Source organism: Esox lucius, chromosome 20, assembly GCF_011004845.1.
Source record: "Esox lucius isolate fEsoLuc1 chromosome 20, fEsoLuc1.pri, whole genome shotgun sequence".
Lineage (NCBI taxonomy): Eukaryota > Metazoa > Chordata > Actinopteri > Esociformes > Esocidae > Esox > Esox lucius.
The window spans coordinates 14,484,033-14,509,377 of record NC_047588.1 but is presented as its reverse complement, the minus strand read 5'-3'; the positions used below and the strand labels follow the sequence as shown (position 1 = coordinate 14,509,377).

The window sequence follows — 25,345 nt, the reverse complement described above, 5'->3', positions numbered from 1 at the left end:
AAAAGATAGAAAAAAGTGTACAAGCAATAGGGATAACCACACCCTGGAGAGGATTGTGAAACAAAACCCATTCAAAAATGTGGGGGAGATTCACAAAGAGTGGACTGCAGCTGGAGTCAGTGCTTCAAGAACTATCACGCACAGACATTTGCAAGACATGGGTTTCAGCTGTCGCATTCCTTGTGTCAAGCCACTCTTAAACAAGACGCAGCGTCAGATGCGTCTCGTCTGGGCTAAAGACAAAAAGGACTGGACTGCTACTGAGTGGTCCAAAGTTATGTTCTCTGATGAAAGTAAATTTTGCATTTCCTTTGGCCCTGGTCAACATGTAAATGTTTAGGCCCTAGTTAGTTTGATTGATTCACATTTGCCCATAGGCTTAAAATCTGCATTTCATTATAGAACACAAAAATAAGATAAATAATAGGTGGAAAATTATCAGGCTCCAGATATAATAAAATACAGTATAAGTATATCATTCAAATTATTTTGTAGAATAATTTTTCCAAACTACTAAAATATTGTGCTCGGTCTTCTGATTTTGATTCAAACATTACTGTCATTATCATGGTGATTTTTAAAATGTTGCATGCAAGTGCGATTTGTGGATCAACCAATCTGCGCTTCACTTCACCAAGATTAAAAAAAATAAAAACAGCTGTTGAAGTATATGAATGTATGCATGTTATTAGATAACAACAGAACATCTGTTTATCTGTACACAGGAAATCAAGTTCAGTCAAAGAGTAATTAGCCAATTGGCTTACAATACTGCATTGTGTGACGATGCCTAATGATCGGCATTATGACAGATATCCTGGTATGCTTGGAAGGTGAATCCTTCCCTATTAAAGGTAGAATTTTTCACAGGTACAACAGGATATGCATGAGTCTTTTGTTTGATATTGTAGCAATATTTATACAATATTGATTGTTCAATTAACTTTTGGGGAATGTTTAATCATGAAGTTATGTTGGGTCTGATTTTCTACTGAACACCATTAACAATGATAGTAGCCTGTTGATGTTAATAGGTTTCTCAACCCTTATAATCTGAGGTGGGGGAGGGACTGTCATACAGAATGGGGTGTGTCAATTGTCTTGTTTACATTCATTTTCATTTGAGGAACAATAAGACCTCACTGGTCAGATACTCCTTGTTGTTTTGTCTAAGTCATTTGTAACATGACGAAGACAAAAGTGTGTGGGCCTTTTCTTTTCATTAGGAATGGAATTGTACTTTTAATGTTTTATCAAACATGTAATGTTTTTGTTTACATGCGTGATGGGGGGGGGGGTGTAGAAGTGTATGAATGTATGCTTGTTATGTTTAGATAACAGAACATCTGTTTATCCATACACAGGAAGTCACATTCAGTCAAAGCGCGACAGTAATTACCCAATGGGCTTACAGCACTGTGTCGTGTATTCTGTCCTGCGATATCTATAAATTAGTGGACGACCGTTTCTTTGAGATTGAGTTGTTTGTAAGACCGAGTACATGAGTCACATGAGAGACCTCTGCTATTTTCAGGTGATGGTACTCTGTTAATGAAGCAAAAGCAAATAAAATACCTTATTTCAATAAAATGCATGCACATTTAACATGCTGAAGTGCTGTTGCTAGGCAGTATTGCTTCCTCCACTGACCTAGACTTGACTCCTCTGCATTGCAACGTGTGACCGTTCCAACTTATTGAACTATACAAAAGGTACTGTTTCAATAGCCCCTTTGTGACATTTCAAGTTAACTGTAGAGTGAGTTTAACGAGACAGAACAAGTGCAAGACAGTAAAGGTTATCCTTACACCTTTTCTAATTATATTTTTTCCAAATAGTTACAATTACCAACTTTACAATAACTAAACAGGTTCCTTAAAGCAATCTTTGAAGGTTAGGATGTACAAAATGCTGCTTAATGAAGCTCGCTAATTTTTTTTTACCAACACAATATTGAAGCAAAACAGCAAATTTGAGGCAGCTCCTGCCATGGGCAATTATGTCTTACCTTAAATAATCAGCTCCTACTAAAATGTCAGCCAATATTTTTGAGATTGCGATGACTCCACATATCTGTGGAGGAATACCAAAAAAACTAAACTTTTAAAAAGCATAAAGACTTTTTTCCCCTTTTAAAGAGTACAGAGAAACAAAGTTATACCATAACACAATAGGTCCGGGATCAGCAACCTGCATGATAATGTTTCTCAAAGACTAACAAAAATGGGTAAACACCACAAGTCCACAGCTCTCCTTTATCAGCATATTATGCGTGAGTTTCTACTCTGCTGAGGTCAGACCACCAGGACTTTTGAAAGAAACTAGGACAGAACTGTACTGTATGTGAGTATACCAGTCTTTTGCAATTCTGAAGTTATATTTTTGCCTGGTGAATCAATGAGGGGCCTTTTTATAATTGTCTTGGTGTGGAAAACATAGTAAGAGATGGTTTGCTATAATGAAATTCAGGTTGTTGAATTTCTCCTTTACTGTGCAATTGAGGGCTACTATGAACAGCACTACACGGCCAAAAGTACTGAATCTTGTTCATCTCCTGTTGATTATTTTTACGTAAGTATAGCTTTATGTACACTGCTCAAAAAATTAAGGAAACTCTTAAATCACATTGTCTTGATGAACAAAATATATTAAAGATCAAAACCTTTACTGTACATTGTGTAATTTGTTGACAACCGAAAGACATAACAAAAGTCAGTGGAAAACAAAATCACCAACCGATTGAGGGCTGGATACAAACTCACACCGAAAAGTAAACAACTGAAATCAAAAGCTGTTCCAGCTTGCGTAAATATCATCACAGCAATTCACACTGTGACTCAGTAGTGTGTATGGCCCCCACGTGCCTGAATGCACTCCCGACAATGTCTGGGCATGCTCCTGATGAGACGGTGGATGGTGTCCTAGGGGATCTCCTTCTGATACATTAAGTTTCAGAAGTTCTCAATTGGATTCAAGTCTGGGGAATGTGAGGGCCCACCAATGGCATCAACGCCTTTGTCATCCAGGAACTGCCTAGACCGGTGGGGCCCGCCCAAATCTAGTGAAATGTATATAGCATATTTGTCATAATTTAAACAAGTCTCCCGAAGAGAAACGGTATCTTTCTCTTCCCCGCTTCTGCCTGCTGCGCTGTGGACGTGTGTGTGTGTGTGTGTGTGTGAGTGAGAGAGCCCGGTCATCGAGGTTGTCAAGCCCGCAGGGCAACTTTTGGAGTTTAACTCCGAAAAGACCATTTAACCAAAGTTAACCACAGGTTCCCGTTGATCTTATGATGTACATGTGTTGTGAGATAAACAAACAAACCGTCAACGGCGAAATAAAAGCCTCTTATTAACGAGAGCGGTCTGAGAGACCTCCAGCTTACAGTGAGGTCTCTGCACAGGACTGTCCAACCGACGAGCTAGCGGCCGGGACAGGCACTAGCTGGTGGTCGCATCACTTCATGGAGCTTCTCAACTCCGAAAACTTTTGAAGCAAATTGTCAATTCCTTAAAACGTTGTCAGAAGTGAATTTAGTGATTAATAAGATGGCGAAAAATGTTTTGTGGTGTTTGGAGACTCGAAAGCACGTATCACTCTGCAGTTACTGTGCTGAACGAGCAGCGGGTGCTGCCGTGAGCCCCTCCCCCGTCCAAAAGCACTCACAGGTGGTCAGTCTCTCAGTAGCCTCGCGCAGCAGTGAGGACACTCACACCACTCCGCGTCCAGGCTGCAAATGAATCGTGCATGCGCATGGCCGCCGCCGTTCCCGCCCTGGTTTACAGAGCGGGGTGTAAATGTTTCTTCACTCACTCTTACACACAAATAAATCACTGCATTTGACTCACATAGCTGCATTCAGTCCAGTCTAGTCTCTTGCCAAGTTCGCTTGTGCCATCACTTGCTAGTCTAGTTGTTATCCATCGAAATCAATTTACTTCAAAACCCAAACAGTCTTTTTAAAGACTAATCTCTTAGCTAACTACCCCTCTGCCCTTTTCACCGTGTTGCAACACCCAAAACACAGTTTGGATTTACAGTCATGGCTGATCTGAGACCTCAGTGTGTCGTGTGTGCAGTAGGCTGAAGGAACTCTTTACCTCCTGCCCTCTATCGTCATTCTGGGCAGCATTGATGCAGGAATACCCTCAACTCTGTGACGTCGTCTTGAAGATTCTCCTCCCTTTCGCGTCAACATATTTGTGTGAGGCAGGATTCTCAAAAATGACTGCACTCAAAACGAATGATTTGAGGCTATGTTGATTAGACATTGCGCCAAGAATTGAGGATCTTTGCAAGGAAAAGCAGGCTCAGGTCTCACATTAACATCGCCTACCTGCAAGCTTTTGTAAAAAATATAGATGATATGCCTACTATTAGGCCTAGTAATAATAACAATAATAGAGCATACATTCATATCAGAGGTCTGGTGCCAATTCCCAAATATAGCAATTGCCTAGTAATGATAATAGGCCTACTACTACTCATAATAATAATAATAATGCCTGCAAACTCACATTTGAAGTCTGGTGCTAGTGCCAATTATAACAATAGCCTAGTAATGATAATAGGCCTACCTACCGCTACTCATGATGATAATAATAATAATAATAATGTGTGGGCCTAAAAATAATAGCCTAGGGGGCTATCTATCTATCTATGCAAGGTGGTGTAGTGGGGGTGGCGCCGGGAAGTGGGGACCCAATTGCAATGAACCAGCTTTGGGGGGGGCCCAGCTTGCAAAAGGTTGAGAACCCCTGGCCTAGACACTTCTGGCCACATGAAGCCGGGCATTGTCCTGCACCAGGAGGTGAATACCAATTGAGCTGCACAGTGCTGGGCTGTGAGCACAGGTCTTACTAGAGAATGTCAGTCCCTCATGCCACCCTCATGTAGTCGGTTTCTGCCAGTTTGGTCAGAAACATGCACAGACGTAGCCTGCTGGAAGTTATTTTGTAGGGCTCTGGCAGTACTCCTCCTGGTCGTCTTTGTACAAAGGAGCAGATACTGGTCCTGTTGCTGGGTTTATGCCCTTCTGCGGCCTTGTCATGCTCTCCTCGTGTAACAGCCCGTCTCCTGGTTTCTCCTCCATGCTCGAGTCTGTATTGGGAGACACAGCAAACCTTCTTGCGACGGCGCATATAGATGTGCCATCCTGGAGGAGCTGGACTGCCTGTGCAACCTGAATGGGCTGCAGGTACTGCCTCATCCTACCAGTAGTAACAAGGACACCAGCAAAACGCAAAACTAGGTAAGAATCAGTCAGAAAGGATCATAAGAGAGCAATTGTCTGTGGCCACCACCTGTAAAACCATTCCCTTTTCTGGGTTATCTTGCTGTTGCCTCTCCAGTGCACCTGTTGTCACTTTCATTTGCACCAAAACAGGTGACATTGATTCACAATCGCTTATGCTTCCTAACTGGACAGATTGATATCCCTGAAGTTTAATTCACCTGGTGTTATTCTTTGATGATTACGTGTTCCCTTAATTTTTTTAAGCAGTGTATGTATTGCTTAAAAAAAAAAAATTAAAAAAAAAAAGCAGTGTATGTATTGCCTCAAGTGGAGGAGTTTAAGTATCTAGGGGTCTTGTTCACGAGTGAGGGAAGGATGGAACGGGAGATTGACAGACGGATCGGTGCAGCTTCTGCAGTAATGCAGTCGATGTATCGGCCTGTCGTGGTGAAGAAAGAGCTGAGCCGCAAGGCGAAGCTCTCGATTTACCAGTCAATCTACGTTCCTACTCTCACCTATGGTCATGAGCTTTGGGTCATGACCGAAAGGACAAGATCCCGGATACAGGCGGCCGAAATGAGCTTTCCCCGCAGGGTGGCCGGGCGATCCCTTAGAGATAGGGTGAGAAGCTCGGTCACCCGGGAGGAGCTCAGAGTAGAGCCGCTGCTCCTCCACATCGAGAGGGGTCAGCTGAGGTGGCTTGGGCATCTTTTTCGGATGCCTCCGGAACGCCTTCCTAGGAAGGTGTTCCGGTCCCGTCCCACTGGGAGGAGACCCCGGGGAAGACCTAGGACACGCTGGAGGGACTATGTCTCCCGGCTGGCCTGGGAACGCCTCGGTGTCCCCCCGGAAGAGCTGGAGGAAGTGTCTGGGGAGAGGGAAGTCTGGGCATCCCTGCTTAGACTGCTGCCCCCGCGACCCGGCCCCGGATAAGCGGAAGAAGATGGTATGGTATGGTATAGTGTATGTATTGTTTATTCCTTTTACCAAAACCTAATATTATATAAATACATTTAAATGAATGCCAAAACAAGGCAACTTTTTCAATGACAGTGAAGGACTCCAACTCCCAGAGTCCTACAAGATTGGCTGGATGGAAGACATTGACGACAACAAGTAAATCTGACATCACCATTCCTGGAACCCATGACTTTATGGCTCTCTATGGAGGCCCAGCTGCAGAGTGTCAGGCCTGGGATTTGGAAAATCAGCTGAGGGCTGAGATACGTTATTTGGATCTAAGGATATTTGCCTTCAAAAACAAGCGGTATGTCATGCACTGGGTTGTGTACCAATACAATTCATTCACTGAGGTTTTTGATACAATCAGAATATTTCTGTCAAAATTCAGAAGTGAGTTGGTTCTAATTAGAGTAAAGCCTGATTTGTTTGATAAAGAGAATGTTGAGGACCTAGTTAGGAAGATGATTAGCGATGATAAGAACATATGGGTGAAATCTGACATGACAACTATTGAAGAGGCAAGATTGTTTTTGTCCAGAAATCCAGCTTTAAGCTAGGTGTTCCTCTGTTGGAAACCGACAGCAAGGGATACTATGAGGTTATTGATATTGCGGACAAAGAGAAAAGAAATTGTCAAACACTTGATACAAGCTTCTGATGATTGTGGTAAAGAGGATATCTTCCTGAGCTATTCCAGTGGCACTGGGATAGGCACACTTTTTGGCATGTTTCTAACACCCAAAAAGGTGGCTAAAAGGATTAACCCCTGGCTCAATCAGTATCTGACAGAGTTCTCCAGGGACCACACCAGGGCATGTCTTGGGGTGATTGCAATGGACTTTCCTGGTATTGACCTCATTCAAACAGTAATTCAACTTAATGATTGATAGAGAGCACAGCTAGGTAGTCATAACTAAAGCACTCGCTCAAATACATTTTACAAGTAAAATACATGGCATCATTTTGTGCCAATCTTAAAAATGAAAGCGTTAAAATAGTATGACAACATAGGCAAATAGTTATTGACGATTTGGTATGGCTTTGAAACATAGTAGTACCACGCACTCTTTAAGGACAATGTCACTATTTTTCAGGTTTCTGTTAAATGGTTCCTAACCCTGTAGTAGTCTATGAGCCAAGAAAAACAAATCAAGCTATAACAAACTTGAATCATTACTAGGTAAACGCAATGGGGTGTTTAATTTAGTTATGGCTAAATCAGCATTCAGTAACTGCAACCCAAATATGACATATTTACATTCTCACATTACTTCCATTGATTGTAAGCTATCCATGGTTAAGTTATCTTAAATTAACAGCTGTCTACAGACAACTGAAAAATAGATTACAGTTTATCTTGGCCCATAGACCAGTGTTTCCCAATCCTGGTCCTCGGGACCCAAAGGGGTGCATGTTCTTGTTTTTGCCCAAGCACTCACACACCTGTTTCAAATTAAAGACTTGATGATAGGTTGATCACGTTAATCAAGTGTGTAAGTGGTAGGGTAACATTTGAAACAGGTGTGTGAGTGCAAAATCAAAAATGTGGACCCCTTTAGATCCCGAGGACCAGGATTGGGAAACGCCGCCATTGACCATTTTCAGAGGAGCTGCTAAATATCTAGTTACAAAATAGAGAACTTTCCTTTAAATAACAATCTGGCACTGTAACATGTTGGTACTTTGCCCCTGCCTGCTGCATTAAAACAAATAAAGTAATGGAAATGGAAAAAAACAATAGTGGAGTCCTTTTTGAATCTGTACATGTGTTGGACTGCCGAAGGATTCTTCAGTGAGAGAAGGGTTAAGCTCTCATTTCCTCTTCAAGCTGAGGAGGAGGTATTGCTGGGAACTAGCTCAGACTGGCTACGTCAAACATACCACTTTGCTGTAGAGAACCACTCAACAACAAGCAGACTCCATAGTCTGATCCTGCCATCTTGATCAAACAGGACCTGTAAGAAGCTGCAACGGGTGAGTTCACTTCTCTAAAATGAATCAACAGTGCCTAAAACCACTCTGTAGTGGAATAAACAAAATATTGATGATACTAAATATTCTATTTTCTTTGATAATTTTTTTTTAGTTATTAGACATATGCGCACTGCCTTTTGTCCACATTCAGCTGACCAGCTTATGTTATTATGGGGTATATAAAAAATATAAAAAGACATCATGATGGTTCCCTACAAAATATTCAGTGCTTGATGTTTCACTTGAACAGAAATGTAGTGAACTGTGTAGAACTTTAGCAAACAGGATAATTGTGTGCTGCAGTGTTTCTCAACCCTGGTCCTGGGCATCCCCCAGCCCTGCTTGTTTTAGATCTCTCCATGCTGTCAAACCTGATTCAAATGATCAGCTCAGTATCAAGTCCATCATGAGTTACATCAGGCATGTTAGGGCAGGGAGAGATCTAAAACATGCAGGGCAGGGGGCGTCCATGAGCAGTGTTGAGAGCTTAGCAGGTATGGAAGTCAACTGCCATTTTTTAAGTGTGATTCCGAACCTAAAAACACAAAAGAGAAAGTATGTACAAAGCTTACCAGAACTTCTGTTAGCATAATTGAGTGGTCTTGGTAACAAAGCATTCATCAAAGCATACTTTTTAAGTTACTTCATTCCCAGCATTCATTGCAACTTTCAAGGTGGCATGAGAAACTACTCCCAAATAACTTAATTGGTTGCTCACATGTACATGAAAAGTTTTATATTTAAAACATTTAACAATTTATTATACTTCTGAGAGTCTAGGGATGCAACAGTACATCTGTTTGTCACGGTAACAATACGGTTTCGGTATGAATGACGTCATCATGTTAGACGTGTTTCCACTCGGGTAGCGGACAGTGGCAAAGCAATGCTTGCAGACTACGGTCTTCTAACAGTGGTCATTGTATTGAACGCTGAATCCAAAATGATTGCCATAGGAACTTCTAACCTGGTATATATTATTCTAAAAATAGCTGGCCTACTTCAAGCTTTGTTTTGGTGGAAAAGTCATTATGGATTTATTAATAATAAATACATCAATAGAAAAACGTTTAAATCTGTATTTCTTCAATTTCTTTTTCAATATTGGTCATAGGAACTTCACACCTGGTGTATATTATTCTAAACATAGCTGAACTACTTGTTCAAGCTTTGCTTTGGTGAATAAGTCATTATGGATTTATAAATAATCAATCAATCAATGGAAACACCTTATTTAGCATTTCTTAAATATATTTTTCAATGATTGCCATAGGAACTTCAAACCTGGTGAATATTATTCTATTATACATAGCCGGGCAACTTGTTCATGAATTTACTTTGGTAAAAATCTCTTTATGGATTTATTAAAAATCAATGGAAACAATTTTAATTCTGTATTTCTTCAATATCTTTTTCATTGATTGTCATAGGAACTTCAATCCTGGTGTATATTATACTAAAAATAGCTGGCCTACTTGTTCAAGCATTGTTTTGGTGAAAAAGCCATTATGGATTTATTAATAATCAATCAATCAATGGAGAAACCTCTTATTCTGCATTTCCTAAATATCTTTTTCCATAATTGTCATAGAAACTTCAAGCCTGTTGTATATTATTTTAAACATAGCTGGCACACTTGTTCAAACTTTACTTTGGTGAAAAGGCCATTATGGATTTATGAATAATCAATAAATCAATGAAAACACCTCTAATTCGGTATTTGTTCAAAATATTTTTCTAAACAAAGCTTGAACAAGCAGGACAGCTTTTTTTTAGAATAATATACATTAGGTTTTAAGTTCCTGTGACAATCATTGGAAAAGATTTAAGATTTAATACTGAATTAAACATGCTTCCATTAATTTATTGATTAGTGATAATGTCAATAACGATCTTGTAGCCCTGCATACTCGGTTGGCTACATTGATAGAAAGTATATATGGGACATATGCTTTGACTTCTCAATAGCTCCACCACCTTACCTAGGGGCCAGTTTGGAAATGTCAAGCCACTTAACACAAGTCATGGTGGTATTTTGTGCAACAGTAATTTGGTCCAGAAAAGGGATGAACGATATAAAGGAGGTGGGAAACATTGTTCACGCATTAGTAATAGTGTAGAAATGTATGATAAGATACTTAACTTTACATACCATATTTTTAATCAATCAACAAGAAAGCTAATCCTGCCTAACTATCTGTTGAGCTATGTAACTTTCCAGTATCAGAATCCTGTTTGTTTTTTAAACGAATAGTTTCAGTTAGCTTGCTACAGTAAAGTATGATTTAATGTTGCACACAACGTGTGTGGAATAACGGGTTTTCGTATATATATTTTTTTATTACTGTATATAATCAGCAGATGGCAATGTTGGGGAAACTTTTTGTCCCCAAAAAGTAACATTGTTGAGCCCAAATCTAACGACACGCGTACTCGCGCGAATACGCTGCAGACAGAATGCATGGGAATGAATGAGGACAGACGGGACGGGCAGCGAACGTCAAGTCATCAATGTTGTGAGTGCGCTTCAAATGAGAAACCATGTTAATTTTCCCTCCATATACGCACGCATGTCTTCCTCAAATGAGCTGATATGTAACACAAAATACTCAGTGTGCCCTACCGATTAAGGAAATTGCTTGGCGTGCATTTTATTGATGACTCTCCGGGTCAGTGAGTATTTACTTTTGGTTGCATATGTAGTTAGTAATTTTGCGCTAGCTTGTGTGCATGCAGCTAGTTTGGTAGTAGTAGCCATTTCTAGTAGGACGTATAAATGTATGAATCCAATCATTACAATAGCTGTAGTTGAGCGGTTATATTAATACACTGAAGACAATTTAGTAAACATAACCCCTTTTGAAAGCTAACTAATCATCAAGCCATATTTGTATTACAAATAGTCAAACACCCTTTTAAGTGTAGGAAATCGCACATGTTAATGAAAATGTATGTGTTAATACTGCATGCCCTAAAAAAGGAACCGGATTGCTGTTTGCCCAAAATTAAAAGACCCAAGTCAACCACTGCTTAACCATGATAAATACTTTTCACCACGAATTACAACCAGTTTCTATCAATGTGTCAATATAGCTAAATAAACCAAGACAACTTTTTGCAGTAGTAACACCCTAATGTGAATTGACTACTTCAAAATGCGCAATCATGACGGCGTTGACGTTCTTCAGTCGTGTGATTTGGGCTTTACGCATATTTCTGTCCTCCGATTACAATGCCACTGTTAGCATACCAAATTCAATGAGCTAGCTTGCTCCGTTTAGCGTACCGTTACTACAATAGCGATTTCTATAAAGAAATGAAATTATAATATTTATATACAATACAAATGTATTATAATTTAAAATCAGTTAATTGTCATCTTTGGAATTAAATAAATATTTGCGCTGTATTTAAAGTACTATCCTGTATCTTCCTACATTAGACCATTTTGTATTATAAAATTAATTAATAATTTAAAACGATTTCAAATGTATTCAGAAAAGTAGCCTACATTCATTTTATGCATTATGCTATGCTAGTGGCTATTTATAAATTATTAAGGAAATGTAACTGTTATAAGAACTGAAATGCCACTTCTACCTTGTGTTTGTATTGTAGATTGTTTTCAACTGGTCCCAGGTAAGATGGATGTCGAATTGCTCCATTCTGATTTATAGCGGCTCTATGACATTAGCCCATCTCCTGTTCTATGGTTGGCTAAAACCATAGACTGTATATAAAATGGACGACGCCCTTTCGCTCTTTTCCATTGGTGAAAAATGAAGCCACCAGTGTCCCGATACGGCGCGGACATCTTGGACTTGCGTCTGCGCAGATAGTGATCTTGGGACCAGTCCTGCGCAGTAGTTATGCGCAGTAGCGAGCAGGAAGTAAAGCCGTAAAGCCGCGAAATCAACGGCCCCTCCCCTGTGCCCCGCCCTCACTCTCCCTCGCAGAATGCGCATACCATAATCAATCGCAAGTCCAAGTACAGTACAACCTTTGCTTGTTAAACCTAGACGATATGTTATAGCCTAACTTACATCATGTTTAACCTTAATTTAGAATAGGCCTAATACAAAAATAATTGGTAACTTCTAGCTAACAATCCCCTGCTAGCTATTAACATGGCTATTAACGAGGCTTGTTGTCTTTTAGCTAACGTTAGCTAGCCCATTACATTTATTTACTAATTAAATAGCTTATAAATTTAACTTACCGAAAAAAATTCAAAGATCGATTGGAAATGCCAGATCGGTTAGCACAATGTACTGCATAACAACCCATTATGTCCGTGTGAAATTATATCAATTATAGAAATTTAGAGATTAAATGTAAAGCTCCAATCTCCTCAGTCCTCCGAAGGAGGATGGCGCTTCAGTGGCTCCTTGGCTCAGATAGCTTTCAATCAAAGCTGTGAATCACGACGTCACACCACCGTTTTTAGAGCATTAAATAACTAACTAAAAACCAACTTATTTTAAAAACAAACTCTTGAATTTACATTAGCGTGATACAAACTACAGTAAATGATAGAAACCAGCTTCGGAAAAAGGATAATTGAAGGGTAATTTAATTGTTTAGTTGGTCTCGCGTCCCATTGAATAACATGGGGAGGGCGGGGTTTATGACCTATACTGGGACCACTCACCAGGGGGCGATCGAGACGTTTTGGCTTCACTTTTCAGGGCTTGTGCGGCATGCTTGGCTAAAACTCGGCTGGCTAAAAGTCATACTTCCGTTTCGTCATATCCTGACCCACTTCCCGCCATTTCAAACTGTGGTCACTTGTGTAACCTTTAGTAACGTTTGGTCAATTCCATCGTTGTTTACTTCCGTTTCATAATTATGATCGAAATTGTGATATTGACATGCGCGATATCAACTTACGCGATTTTCAGCTCCACTAATAGGTGAATGAGATGCGCTTCACGCTAGGCAACGGGCACGCATCCGTAATCGTTTGTCCTGTAGGTTTGGCGCTGTAGGTTTTTTTGTAGATTTCTTAAATACCTGGACTAATTTAATCTAAATGCTTGATGGATTTTCAATTTTAGTTTGGGTTAACACTGCAAATGTTAACGAAGACATCTTCTTCGAGCTAGCAAGTGGCACCAAGATATTGTCCCATCAAGGGCGAAATTGTCAATCACACATTATGGGGGACAGCTGTGGGACATTTTGTGTTGGTGCATGCACACAATTTTTTAAATAAAAATAAAATAAAAGTCAGAGTCCCAATGTTTGTAATTGTATAACACAACAAAGAATTTTATTACATCTGATCGTCTAACCAACGTATACTCACCCTGTAATGATTACAGCATCGGCATCAATTACAAGCCTGAATTGACAACAAAGCGGCCAGTGATCTCTCTCTTATATACTTCTATAAACATATAGTGGCTATAAACATTTTGATTAAATTACTGTTACAGGATAACAATATTCTAATATCAAGTCTTGAGCAATGATAGTAAAACAGTTATGTACTAATGAGGGAAAATGCTCTTTATTTTGAACAAATTTAAACAAAAGTAACTTGTCAGTTTAAAAATAAACTCGCTGAAGTGCTCAAGCCACTGGCCACATATTGTAATAAATACAGTTTGTAGGCCAATGTAGGCTCATACAGTAGGTCCTATTTTCAAAATGCTGTATTAAAAAAAAAAATAGGAAGAACATTTTTGCATCACAATTAAATTATTGACACATCTTTATAAATCAAACACAAAGTAATAAACTTCAAGAAGGTTTATGAAACCTATATCAGTAAAGCCGCTAAATACAGGCTATTAAGTCACAAAGCTGAATTTAAATATTCATATGAAATGAACCAGTGCATACTTTGTAACATGCCACCCTTAACACTTTTATTAAAATGATCCAAACACATTCTTGCATATGTCACTCATGGTTATTAAGCTTTTGCACACTTGTTTTCTATCAATTCTGTCCAGCCTATCTCTGTGCACATGGCACACAGCTACATGGTTCAACCTCTTTTGCGTCATATTGGTTCACAGCCAGGTTTTTAGCCTTCTCAAAGCACTGAAGCTTCGTTCAGCCTGTGATGAAGAAGCAGGAACTACAAGCAAAAGTCTCAGGAGTGTCTCTACTTGTTTAAAAAGACTCCTGACCTCAGGCACCATGGTCTTCAGCAGGTCCACCACATCCCCACAGTTGCTGTACTGATAGGTGGACTTCAGCATCGACAACTGCACCTGCAAGACGAAATTAAAAATGAATCAATAAAAATAATTGTATGACTTTTTATACTAAACATAACTGTGAGCATATATTTACTGTCTGTACTATACAAATAATACATTCTTTGGACACTATGCATTTGCAACCTTTCCTTTAGAGCTACTTGGTCCAACTCTGGGTAGCTCTTGATGATATCATCCATCTCGCCGCTGATATGGACCTTCTCCAAACTTCCGAGTGTATGAATACCCGGCTCATCAAAGCGCTGTGTAAGCTGCCGAGCAGCTGTGTCAAGCATGTTGAAATAGTGGCTTCTGTAGAATGACTCTGCAGAGGGGTGAATATGTGGCTCAGCTGGTCCAGATAATCGTTTTGGAGGGCAGCGGATATGGGGCATCTTGATGGGCACCAGGTCTAATGATGAGGCAATGTCTTGGGCTTGCACATACAATCCTTCGAAATGCTCTTCTGTTCTCCAAATGTCTTTTGACATGCTCCACAGCCAGCATCACACCAGAGATTGTCTGCCGTTTACTCTGAAGTTTATACATGACATCTGCAGCCATCTTAAGCCCCAAGACTGTGTTTCCTTTGAGGAACACCTCATGAAGTCCATTAGCCCTGGATGCAGTCTCCCTCACACTACAGTTCACCATCTCTTCAAGTGATGTGAGCACACTGTCGTACTGACTGAGCACAGACTGGATGGCTGGTGTGCGTACAGTCCATCTAGTGGGACATAATGGCTTCAGGGAGGTAGACCTTACACTATTAGATTTAGTTATTTCACTGAAAATTGATTACAATTTTCCAGACTGGTTAGAAAAGCTTCCTAATTAATTGACCGCGTCGAGCGAGTTCATGACAACCGATGAAGCTGAAATAGTCATCTGTGCTACAAGGTTTATGCAGTGTGGAGCACAGTGGATATATTGAGCCAGAGGTTGCTCCCTTCTCAAGAGAGCCTGTACTCCCTGTACCTTACTCAACTGTGTGATGGGCAAGTTCAGTCGGAGCATGACGTCAGTGGCAACTTTAGCAATGCTCTCTCCAGTTGTGGAGTTAGTTTCATACAGCCCTACAAACTCTTCTCTAGGATCTAGATCTTCACCTACATACCTTATACATATGCACTCTTGCTCTATCCCAGCAATATCTTTAGTTCCATCAATGATCAAAGAATATTTCACTACAGGCAAATGTTGTACTTCCTGTGCTATTTCTTTGATAATAGAGTTACTTATTATCTGAAGTATTTCGTTTTTGGATCATTGGACTTGTAAAATTCTGTTTCCCTGCAAGCCAGGAGGCCAGCTTGGGATCATCCTCTGCCTTGTACTGAAGTAGCTGTTTAAAGTTTCCTTCATTCTGCTCATGACCTCTGAAAGCATTGCCCTGCATCGCCAAATACTGTATGCCACCAACTATCTTCAAAAGGTTTTCCCTGACTTGTTCTTGTTGTTTCTTTTGTGCACAAGATAATGTTGCTGTGATTGGTTGGGCTTCATGTATGTACGTGGTCACTGCATGTTTATGTTTATGGCTCTGGCTTTTCCCATGATAGTCACTCTGCACTACCTGTAATTCAAAATGAGTAACATCAAAACTTTCTGATATCTGTACTGTACTATTAGACAGTAGGCTACACAATAGATCACCTAACATTGACAACCATAAAAAGTTGCACTAAACAGGTCCAAAGTGCTATTTTGTAACATAAACCGGGTGGTTTGAATCCTGAGTGCTATTTGGCTGATTTAAAGAGACTGTATACCACAGGTATGATATGTTATCTATTTTTAATGCACTATTTGTTATGGAAACTGGTTTATTACAGCAATGAGGTGTCTCAGGGTTTCGTGATATATGGCCAATATACCAGAGCTAAATGCTGTATCCAGACACTCCATGATGCATCATGCTAAGAATAGCTCTTAGCCATGTTATATTTGGCCATTTACTACAACTCCTTGTGCATTTTTGCTTAAGTATCTACAGTATACCATTTGTCACTCACCTCAGCGTCCACCCTACTCTCACTCACATCCGTCTGATTCTCTGCCTCTTGCTGAAACTCGCTCTGCTGGATGAGTCAAATAATACAGTCAGACTAACATATTTTGGTAAGAGCCCCTGGGGGTAACTGTCCCCCCCCTCTTTATTTCACATTTATTTCCCACAACATGTCACCAATTGTATCCGCAACACTTTCCCTGGCTGGCACTGATCATGCACAATTAAAATTGTCCTTTGTCTAATGACAATTTTGGTAGATATTCCCACCAAATTATTTTTTTATGTAATTGTTTCATATTTTTAAAACATTTCAATAAGTAGAGCTATATCTTTGTTTTGAATGCACAATTACGACAGCCTTAAATAATCCACTGGTCTAGAGATTATCCCAATACTTTAAAAAAAAATCACATTTTCAAAAAATCTAAACATCTACAAGGAATGTCAGTTAAGAGCTATTAATGTCAGTCTGGTGTCCTGTACCTTAGAACATTAAATTAATTACTTCTCTGTTAAAAATGCCTAAAATCTCCAGAAACATACTTTATTTTTCTTTCCAAAGAAATTACGGATGTCAGCTGCTGCAGTCCTTCTCTTGGTCATTTTTGGCCACTACTGTGAAATATAACAGCAACGCAATTCCAAAGTGATGAAAATGGTGAAGTAAGAAAGAACAAATGGCAGGACTCTAAAATAACTTGCTAGATAATAACCCAATTCGGAGAACAGGAACGTGGCCCAAAACGCTAACGTTAGCTGTCAAAACTGGGTTTGGTACAGACGTACAGTACATTTGACAACAAGCCTGTCACTGACCGCTATCCCAGTTTGCTTTAAAGCCAGGCTACATGCTAGCGTGTATATACAGTAACGTTAGCTAGCTGTCGGCTAGCTTGTCAATAGTCCCTCCCATTCATGCAAGCTGTATAGTATTACAGTCGAAATTCACAAATTCTACAATTTGAAATTCTAATGAAATTCACCTGGTCGTTATCTAAGGGATTATGTCAGCCAAATACAGGATATTTACCATTCATAGATATGTGCCAAATGTCTGTCAGATTTCGCGCTCCTAACTCTTCTTCTGTTTGGTTTTACCTAACTCACTGAGTGCACAAGCTACTAAAGGTATAGGGAAAACATGACATGGATTTCAGGAGAAATAGGTTTTGTTAATGTATAGTGTACTGTAAGGCAAGTCGAATGGATTTGGGAAATGGACCGGCCGTGATTTAATATTTTCGGAGCTGGAAAGAAAGACGTATTTGCAATCACATCGATATTGCCCGCATAATCATACAGTATGATCAAATATTGGGGGGGACAAATTGTCCTTCTTTGAATATTGGGGGGACGTGTCCCCCTGTCCCCCCATAGAATTACGCCTATGTGTCCCTTACACAATAGCATGCTTTGCAGGTTTCAGACTCAATGTTGGTTCCTCAAAATATACTTCATTTGGGACAAAATATACCTCATGTTGAAGATTTTGCTAATTAGCTATGACAACGGCACAAACATAGTAGTTAAACGTTTTGACAGAATTTTGACCATCAAATTCACAGTTGTGTCAAATGTTTAAAAAACCCAACATTAGTTAAGACTGTATTCAATTTAATAGCACACTATGTAGGCTACGATCTATCTTTTTAAGAGATTATCTACGCTGTTTACACCTATGTTTGCAAATTTTAAATCAACCGTAATTTTATCCATATCGTGCAGCCCTACTTACACATAATGCAATTAAAACAGTACATGCAAAACCTATATCCTATGGTGGTTACTTAATTCTAGCAAGCTGATTTGCTAGCTAGCATTGCAGATTGTCAGAATTAATTAAATATGGCATATGAATTGAGTAGAGAAATAAAGTGTAAAAATCTATTAAAATACGTTTGTATTCCAATTTTAAGCATTGTAATAAGCTGACTTTCCTTCATGCAAATGTCCTATGCTCAAACATTGATACATAGCTTAAATGCTGTTGTGACGCTAGCTTGTCCACAGAAACTCCCACAAGTATGCTACAAGCAAAGCACTCTGAGCGATGCTAGCATTGTCTATCCGAAGTTTAGCAAACAGTGTGAATTTACCTATGTTTGAGCTGTTCTGGTGATTTCAGAAGTTGGGCCATGGTCAATATTATGCAAATTGACCGGCTAACGCAAGGCATTTATCCAATGGAAATCTTTCATAAACAAGGGAGGGTCGTCCTTCATTGTACAGCAATGGCACGTGAAATATTTGCTCCATGTGAAACGTTCTGCTATCAACTGGAGGACAAGTTAATTATAAAAGGGAGACAAGCACAGTAACACTTGGAGGATGGTGGCAGAGATTGTTGGTGTCTCAGGTGAGTTTAATAAGTTAGCACTGTGTTAATAAAATGTGCTGTGGCCAGGACCTCATGTGCTCCTAAGTTTAAAACTGCAGGAGACGGGGAACATTTAGAAAATGCATTCCTTAGATCTACAGGGATTTATAGTGGAAAACGAGAACTGACACTACTCCTCCGGAACAATAATATAGCAGTGTAAGACCTTGGGGCTGAGACAGGGGGGTCCAGTGACACTGCGGGAGGCCCCGGACAGGGCCCAACAGGCAGGAAATCAATCCATAAGGATTGGACCGTAGAAGAATGACGAGTCAAATCTTCAGCTTTTCCCAACACCTTGTCGTCTAATGGTTAGACGGAGACCTGGAGAGGCCTACAAGCCACAGTATCTCACACCCACTGTGACATTTGATGGAGGATCGGTGACGATCTGGGGATGCTTCAGCAAGGCTGGAATCGGGCAGATTTGTCTTTGTGAAAGATGCATGAATCAAGCCAAGAACAATGTTATCCTGGAAGAACACCTGCTTCCTTCTGCTCTGACAGTGTTCCCCAACTCTGAGAATTGTTTTTTCCAGCGGGACAATGCTCCATGCCACACAGCCAGGTCAATCAAGGTGTGGATGGAGGACCACCAGATCAAGACCCTGTCATGGCGTAGCCCAATCTCCAGACCTGAACCCCATTGAAAACCTTTGATTGAGAGGAACATGGATGGTCACAAGCCATCATACAAATCCGAGCTACTTGAATGTTTGTGCCAGGAGTGGCATAAAGTCACCCAACAGCAACGTGACGCATGAAAGCTGTGATTAAAAGTCAGGGTTATTCCACCAACTATTCCTAAGTTAAAACATGAGTATTTTGTTGTTGAAAAATGAATATGAATTAGTTTTTGTATTTGAGGTCTGAAAACAATGCATCTTTTTTTTTTTGTTTTTTTGGTTATTTATTGGTTGTTTTCTACAAATAAATACTCTAAATTAAAATATTTTTATTTGGTATTTGGGTGTAATGTTTTCAATAGTTTATAGAATAAAACAAAACTGTTCGATTTACTCAAACACATACCTCTGAATAGTAACACCAGAGAAACTGAGTGGTCTCTTAATTTTTTCAATGATGACTTATTTTGGTGCTGCCGGCATTATATCTTTCTGCTAGCAGAATGCTGAAGTGACAGCAAGTCGAATTTAAACAGAATACATTTTTTTAATGTTTTTAACATTTTAATTTTTTCCATATTACTTTTTGACTGAAGTTTTGTTACATGGGTTCTGATGAAGACATATCAGTAATTTAAATAGATTTCTATTCATTTAAAATGGCACTTTCAAAAATATTTATAGTGCCAACATTCTGATAGGTTAATGGACACCCAATATGCTTTAAATACATGTGTATGCTGGAAAAACCATTAACCCAGCGATGGAAGAAGGATGGGATGCCAATTATAGTTTTATCTTACAGATAAATCACTGACAATGTTTCGGATATGCTATTGACATAATAACACTTTCAGAATTTCATGACAATTCATTTTATAATTAGGATTACTGTTCTGCCTCCCTTTTATCTTAGAACTGTGCTACCAAGAGTTGTCAGAATGTCAGTGACTGTGACCAAAGGTGAAGGAGTGACTGTGATCACCCTGAACTCTAAAGAAGGAAGTGCTGTGCCCCTGCTGTGTCAAATCCTTGGGACCCTGTGCTACACCCCAGCATGCTCTCTGTCCCAGACACTGAGGAAGGTCCAATCAAGTTCTCAATTAATTCTGGGGGTGAGTACACAAAAAAATTAGAATAGCATGGAAATGTTAAAAAAAGTGACACCATATATTGTAGATTCATTACACAAACATTTCAAGCCTTTTTGGTTTTAATCTTGATGATTACTGCTACAGCTCATGGAAATAAAAAATCCAGTATCTCAAAATATTAGAATACAAAATGTATAATACAGAAATGTCGACCTGAAAAGAGCTTTTACACGATATTGATTTTTTTTTAGATACACCTATATACATGTTAGGACTTGAACATGAGCTGCAAGATCCTAGATCTAAATGTGACTAAATTGGAGAAGTTATATCCCAAATTCTGATCATAAACCTTATAAATGAGGATCAGCTGAATATACCAAACTTTGCCAGATATTCCTTGGGTTACTTAAAAGCATAGTAAAACACAAGCACACCACAACACCATCGTTCAGTTACAATTATTGGACTGCAAGTTATTTAAAATGATTCCATCTTTCCAAAAGACTATACAGATCATGGTGGGAATTCTCATAATTGGCTTGGGAGCAGGTCTAGTTTCCATTGGCAGTTGGACGATAATAGTTTGGACAAAAACTCCTTTTTGGCTTGGTGGTATGGTAAGTTGTATTATAATCTTTTTTTAATCATGCTATTATGAAAATGCATAATTTCAGTTGTAATAACAAAAAAAATTGTTAAATGTGTGTTTGGGTCCTGTCCTGTGGAAATGTTTGTTACTTCTCCCCAGATTATAGCGAGTGGCATTATGTGTATCTTGGCTTCGAAGTTCCCCAGTCCCTGCTTGGTGAGTTGTTCACTGACCCAAACACCATATCTACTTGATATCTACAAAAACCAATCATTCCACAACTTTATTCCATTTATGTTGTGAATATGATACATTTGAATAATAAAATGTCAACTAGATTGTCCTTATGTTAAAAATGATGTATGATTATTTTTACGGTGGTATGGGGTGTCACCGCCTGGCAGTACAGCTGCGTCATTGCGGTCAGGTGTTAGAATCTTAGTCGATGTAGACCGTCAGGGGTTTAGTAGAAGGCGGTGCAGATTTGTGCATCGAAGGACACATCTCAATCTTTGACCCTCCAGCACCTACTGTAGAGGCAAGGCCAACAACAAATTGGACAGCAGAATATTGGGAGTGGAGAAAAATGGGAAATTGGGATTGGCATGAATATCCTGGACAACTAGTACTCAGTGCTTTTATTCATTTGAGTTGAACTTGTTTGTATTCCTTATTTCTGTTTTAGGTGGGAATCAATGTGTTTTTAAACCTGGTTGTTGCTGCTCTGGCCATTACTGGTGTTGTGATGTACGCCATAGACGTGACTTATGACCATTTCACTTGGATTTGTCATGACAATATCTGGTACGACAACTATTATTGGCGCCAGACAACACCAGTGCCATCCACTGATGTTCAGGAGATGAAGAAGAGGCTCTTGGAGCAATGCGAAACTGCCAAGGCGAAGGCACAGGTGACAATTCAGCTTTTCATATGTATTATGTGAGGAAGCTGTTGCTTGCCTGTTCTCCATCACGACTCAGGTTGTTCTACTTGAAGTGAGTTAGGCAGCACCAATGTCTACAGAACATGGGCTCTTGTGTTCTGTGTATAAAGGACTTGATAGTTGAGAATCCATTTCTTCAGTTGTTCACTAAATAGAGGACATGGAATAAATATTTGTGCAATTTCCCTCTATACTCAACAGAGTTTAAATGTCTAATCATTATGATAAGGTTAAAGTGCAGATTGTTTGCTTTTATTTAAAGATATTTACAGTTAGGTCTGGAAATATTTTGACACTGACACAATTTTCATAATTTTGGCTCTTTACGCCGCCGCAGTGGATTTGAAATAAAACAACGAGATGCAATGGAAATGCAGACTTTAATTCAAGGGGTTGAACAAAATATTGTATGAAACATTTAGTGATTACAACCATTTTCACACAGAGTCCCCTTATTTCAGGGGCTCAAATGTAATTGGACAAAAACTCCTGGGTTTTGCGGTTTGTTTTGGGTCATTGTCCATCTGTAAAGTGAAGCGCCATCCAATCAACTTTGCTGAATTTGTCTGAATCTGAGCAGACAATACAGCTCCGGAAAAAATGGAGACCACTGATTTTTCTTTCCTTTCCAGAAAAGTCGAAAAGGAAGGTTTTGGGTGAGGAACAGAATGGTTAAAATTTAGAGACCACTTCAAATTGAACGCTTCTGTTCCTCGCTCAAAACTTTCCTTTTCAACTTTTTTGGAAAGTAAAGAAATAGGTGCAGTGGTCTCTAAATTTTTTCAGGAGCTGTATATTCCTATACACTTCAGAATTCATCCCACTGCTTCTGTCTTCTGTCACATCCTCAATGAACACTGGTGACGCAGTGCCACTGGAAGCCATGCAAGTCCATGCCATCACAATTCCTCCACCATGTTTTACAGATGATGTGATATGCTTCAGATCATGAGCCGTTTCATGCCTTCTCCATACGTTTTTCTTCCCATCATTCTGGCACAGCTTAATCTGAGTTTACTGTTCCAGAACTGGACTGGCTTTTTTAGATGTTTTTTGGCAAAATCTGGCCTTTCTATTCTTGAGGCTTATGAATGGTTTGCACCTTGTGGTGAACCCTCAGTATTTGCTCTTCTAAAGTTTTCTCTTTATGTTATACTTGGATAATGATATGCCTACCCCCTGGAGAGTGTTCTTCACTTGGCTGGATGTTGTGAACAGGTTTTTCCTTTACCATGGAAAGGATCCTACGATCACCCACCACAGTTGTCTTCCGTGGACATCCAGACCTTTTTGTGTTGCAGAGCTCACCAGTGAATTATTTTTTCTCAGAATGTACCAAACTGTTGATTTGGCTACTCCTAAAGTTCCTGCTATCTCTCTGATGGATCCTTTTTTTTCAGCCTAAGGATGGCCTCTTTCACTTGCACTGAGTGCTCCTTTGACCGCATGTTGTGGGATCACAGCAATAGCTTCCAAATGCGAATGCCACACCTGGAATCAACAGGCCTTTTACCTGCTTAATTGATGAAGAAATAATGAAGGAATTGCCTAAACCTGTCCATGAAACAGTTTGAGTCAATTGTCAAATAAATACATATTAAAGAGCTGTAGTTTCTAAACCCTTCTTTCAATTTGGATGTTAAAACCTCACTTTAAGCCCATATTCATTATTTAAGTAACTTGAATGTATTTTGGAAAACAGCCAAAACAACAAAACTTGTCAGTGTCCTATTATTTCTGGACCTTACTGTATATAGACATAGATTTTTCTGTCAGTGTCTATTCTTGATTCTAGGCTTTGCACTTCCCTTTGGATTAGGACCAAAGCAATGTCAACTAAATTCAAGGATGCCATTATAAGTCAGAAAACAACAGATATAAATCAGAAACACACAAACCATACAGAAAACAGCAGTTTGTAACATATTTTGAAAGACAAAAGCTATGGTCAACATAGGTATCAGAAATGGCTCAGTAGGCCAACAACGATCTCCACAGTACATAAATGATGGGTTACCATAAAACATTTGGCAGGTCAAGAACATTTCGGGAGGTAGGAATGGATCTGTCAGCAACTGCCATCTGCAGAAGACTTTACCTGCCAAACTCATAAGCTAAATGGTGAAACCAAAATGTCTAGAAAAACCTGAATTTATACATTAATACGAAGTAATTTCTTTAGAATCTTTTGGATTTGAGAGAAAGTAATTATTCACTGTCTCAATACTTACAGAGGCAATTGTATGTATGTGTTCATGAATACAGCTTTCTTGCTGAACATTTGATTCAACAAGCTCAAGTCATACTACATGTATTTCTGTTCTACCGGCAGATGCTGTTCATTGCTTTTGACGTGGTGCTCATCGTCCTTGCAGTCCTTCAGCTTTTTGTCAACATCAGCTCTGTTGTCTTGGGTCTCAAGGCTTTGTGCAAGATTGGAAAGGAAAAGGTATAAAAGAGAAGAACCATAAATTAAGTAGAATATGGATGTGTTAGCATACTCATGATATTGCTTGTTGTGTCTGGCTATGGGTTGCAAAATTCCAGAACATTTGAATAAATTCCTTGGTTTTCCTGGTTGGATGATTTAGAATCAGAAGGGAGTAGGCAGAGTCTGCAAAACAAAAGTTTCCGGAATCATGCAGCCCTGGTCCTGCCAAGTAATACACAACTTTGCTTTGATATATTTCAGAACATCCAGGACCTGGAGCAGTACAAACCTCTTCTGGAGGAGGTCACCACTAACCCTGCAGTTTAAAGAAAGCACCCATCTGATATGATGTACTTTCTTGTCTTTGAGAGGACATCTGTCATGGACAGTTAGTTCTGTTGCTTTGAATGTAATACACACATTTATAATATAATGTCACTAGGTTTAGGTACAAACTGTTCAAATGTTTTCTTACTGTATCTTTGATATATAAAAACTGCTAGCTACCTAGTAACAATTTTTTCTCCTAATAATTTCACGCAGTGCCTCAATGAATCAGATTGGCAGTTACATAGTAGTGAGACTGTTTGCACTAAACAGTTTATATTATTCACTATGGCAATAAAGTGAATGTAACAATATTATATAATTCTCAACTTTCTTAAATTTGCATAAACTGTTTAACTGATTGTCAGGCCCGGCTTCAAGAGGGGGATTAGCCCCCTAAGTAGAAATGTCTGCCCCCCCTCACAGCAAAAAAAAAAGATTATCCCCCTTGCCATTATTTTCTCCCCCTCACTCACTTCGTCCTGGTGCCGAGCCTGCTGGTTGTACCACAGTTTAAAAAATGTAAGATGGCTGCTCTTTGCATATATTGGAA

General features: G+C 39.4%; 1 protein-coding gene and 1 pseudogene across 1 annotated transcript; both read left to right on the top strand.

Moving 5' to 3' along the window:
• Nucleotides 1-6,257: 6,257 nt before the first annotated feature.
• LOC109614753 lies at nucleotides 6,258-7,086 on the top strand (annotated as a pseudogene).
• A 947-nt stretch (nucleotides 7,087-8,033) lies between these two features.
• LOC105031456 (transmembrane protein 176B) lies at nucleotides 8,034-25,109 on the top strand. Its single transcript, XM_010905893.5, has 7 exons — nucleotides 8,034-8,173; nucleotides 20,319-20,517; nucleotides 21,003-21,116; nucleotides 21,248-21,304; nucleotides 21,774-22,001; nucleotides 24,367-24,483; nucleotides 24,727-25,109. Exons 2-7 carry the CDS (start codon nucleotides 20,344-20,346, stop codon nucleotides 24,790-24,792), a joined length of 756 nt encoding a protein of 251 aa, XP_010904195.5. The 5' UTR covers nucleotides 8,034-8,173; nucleotides 20,319-20,343; the 3' UTR covers nucleotides 24,793-25,109.
• The last annotated feature ends 236 nt before the right edge of the window (nucleotides 25,110-25,345 follow it).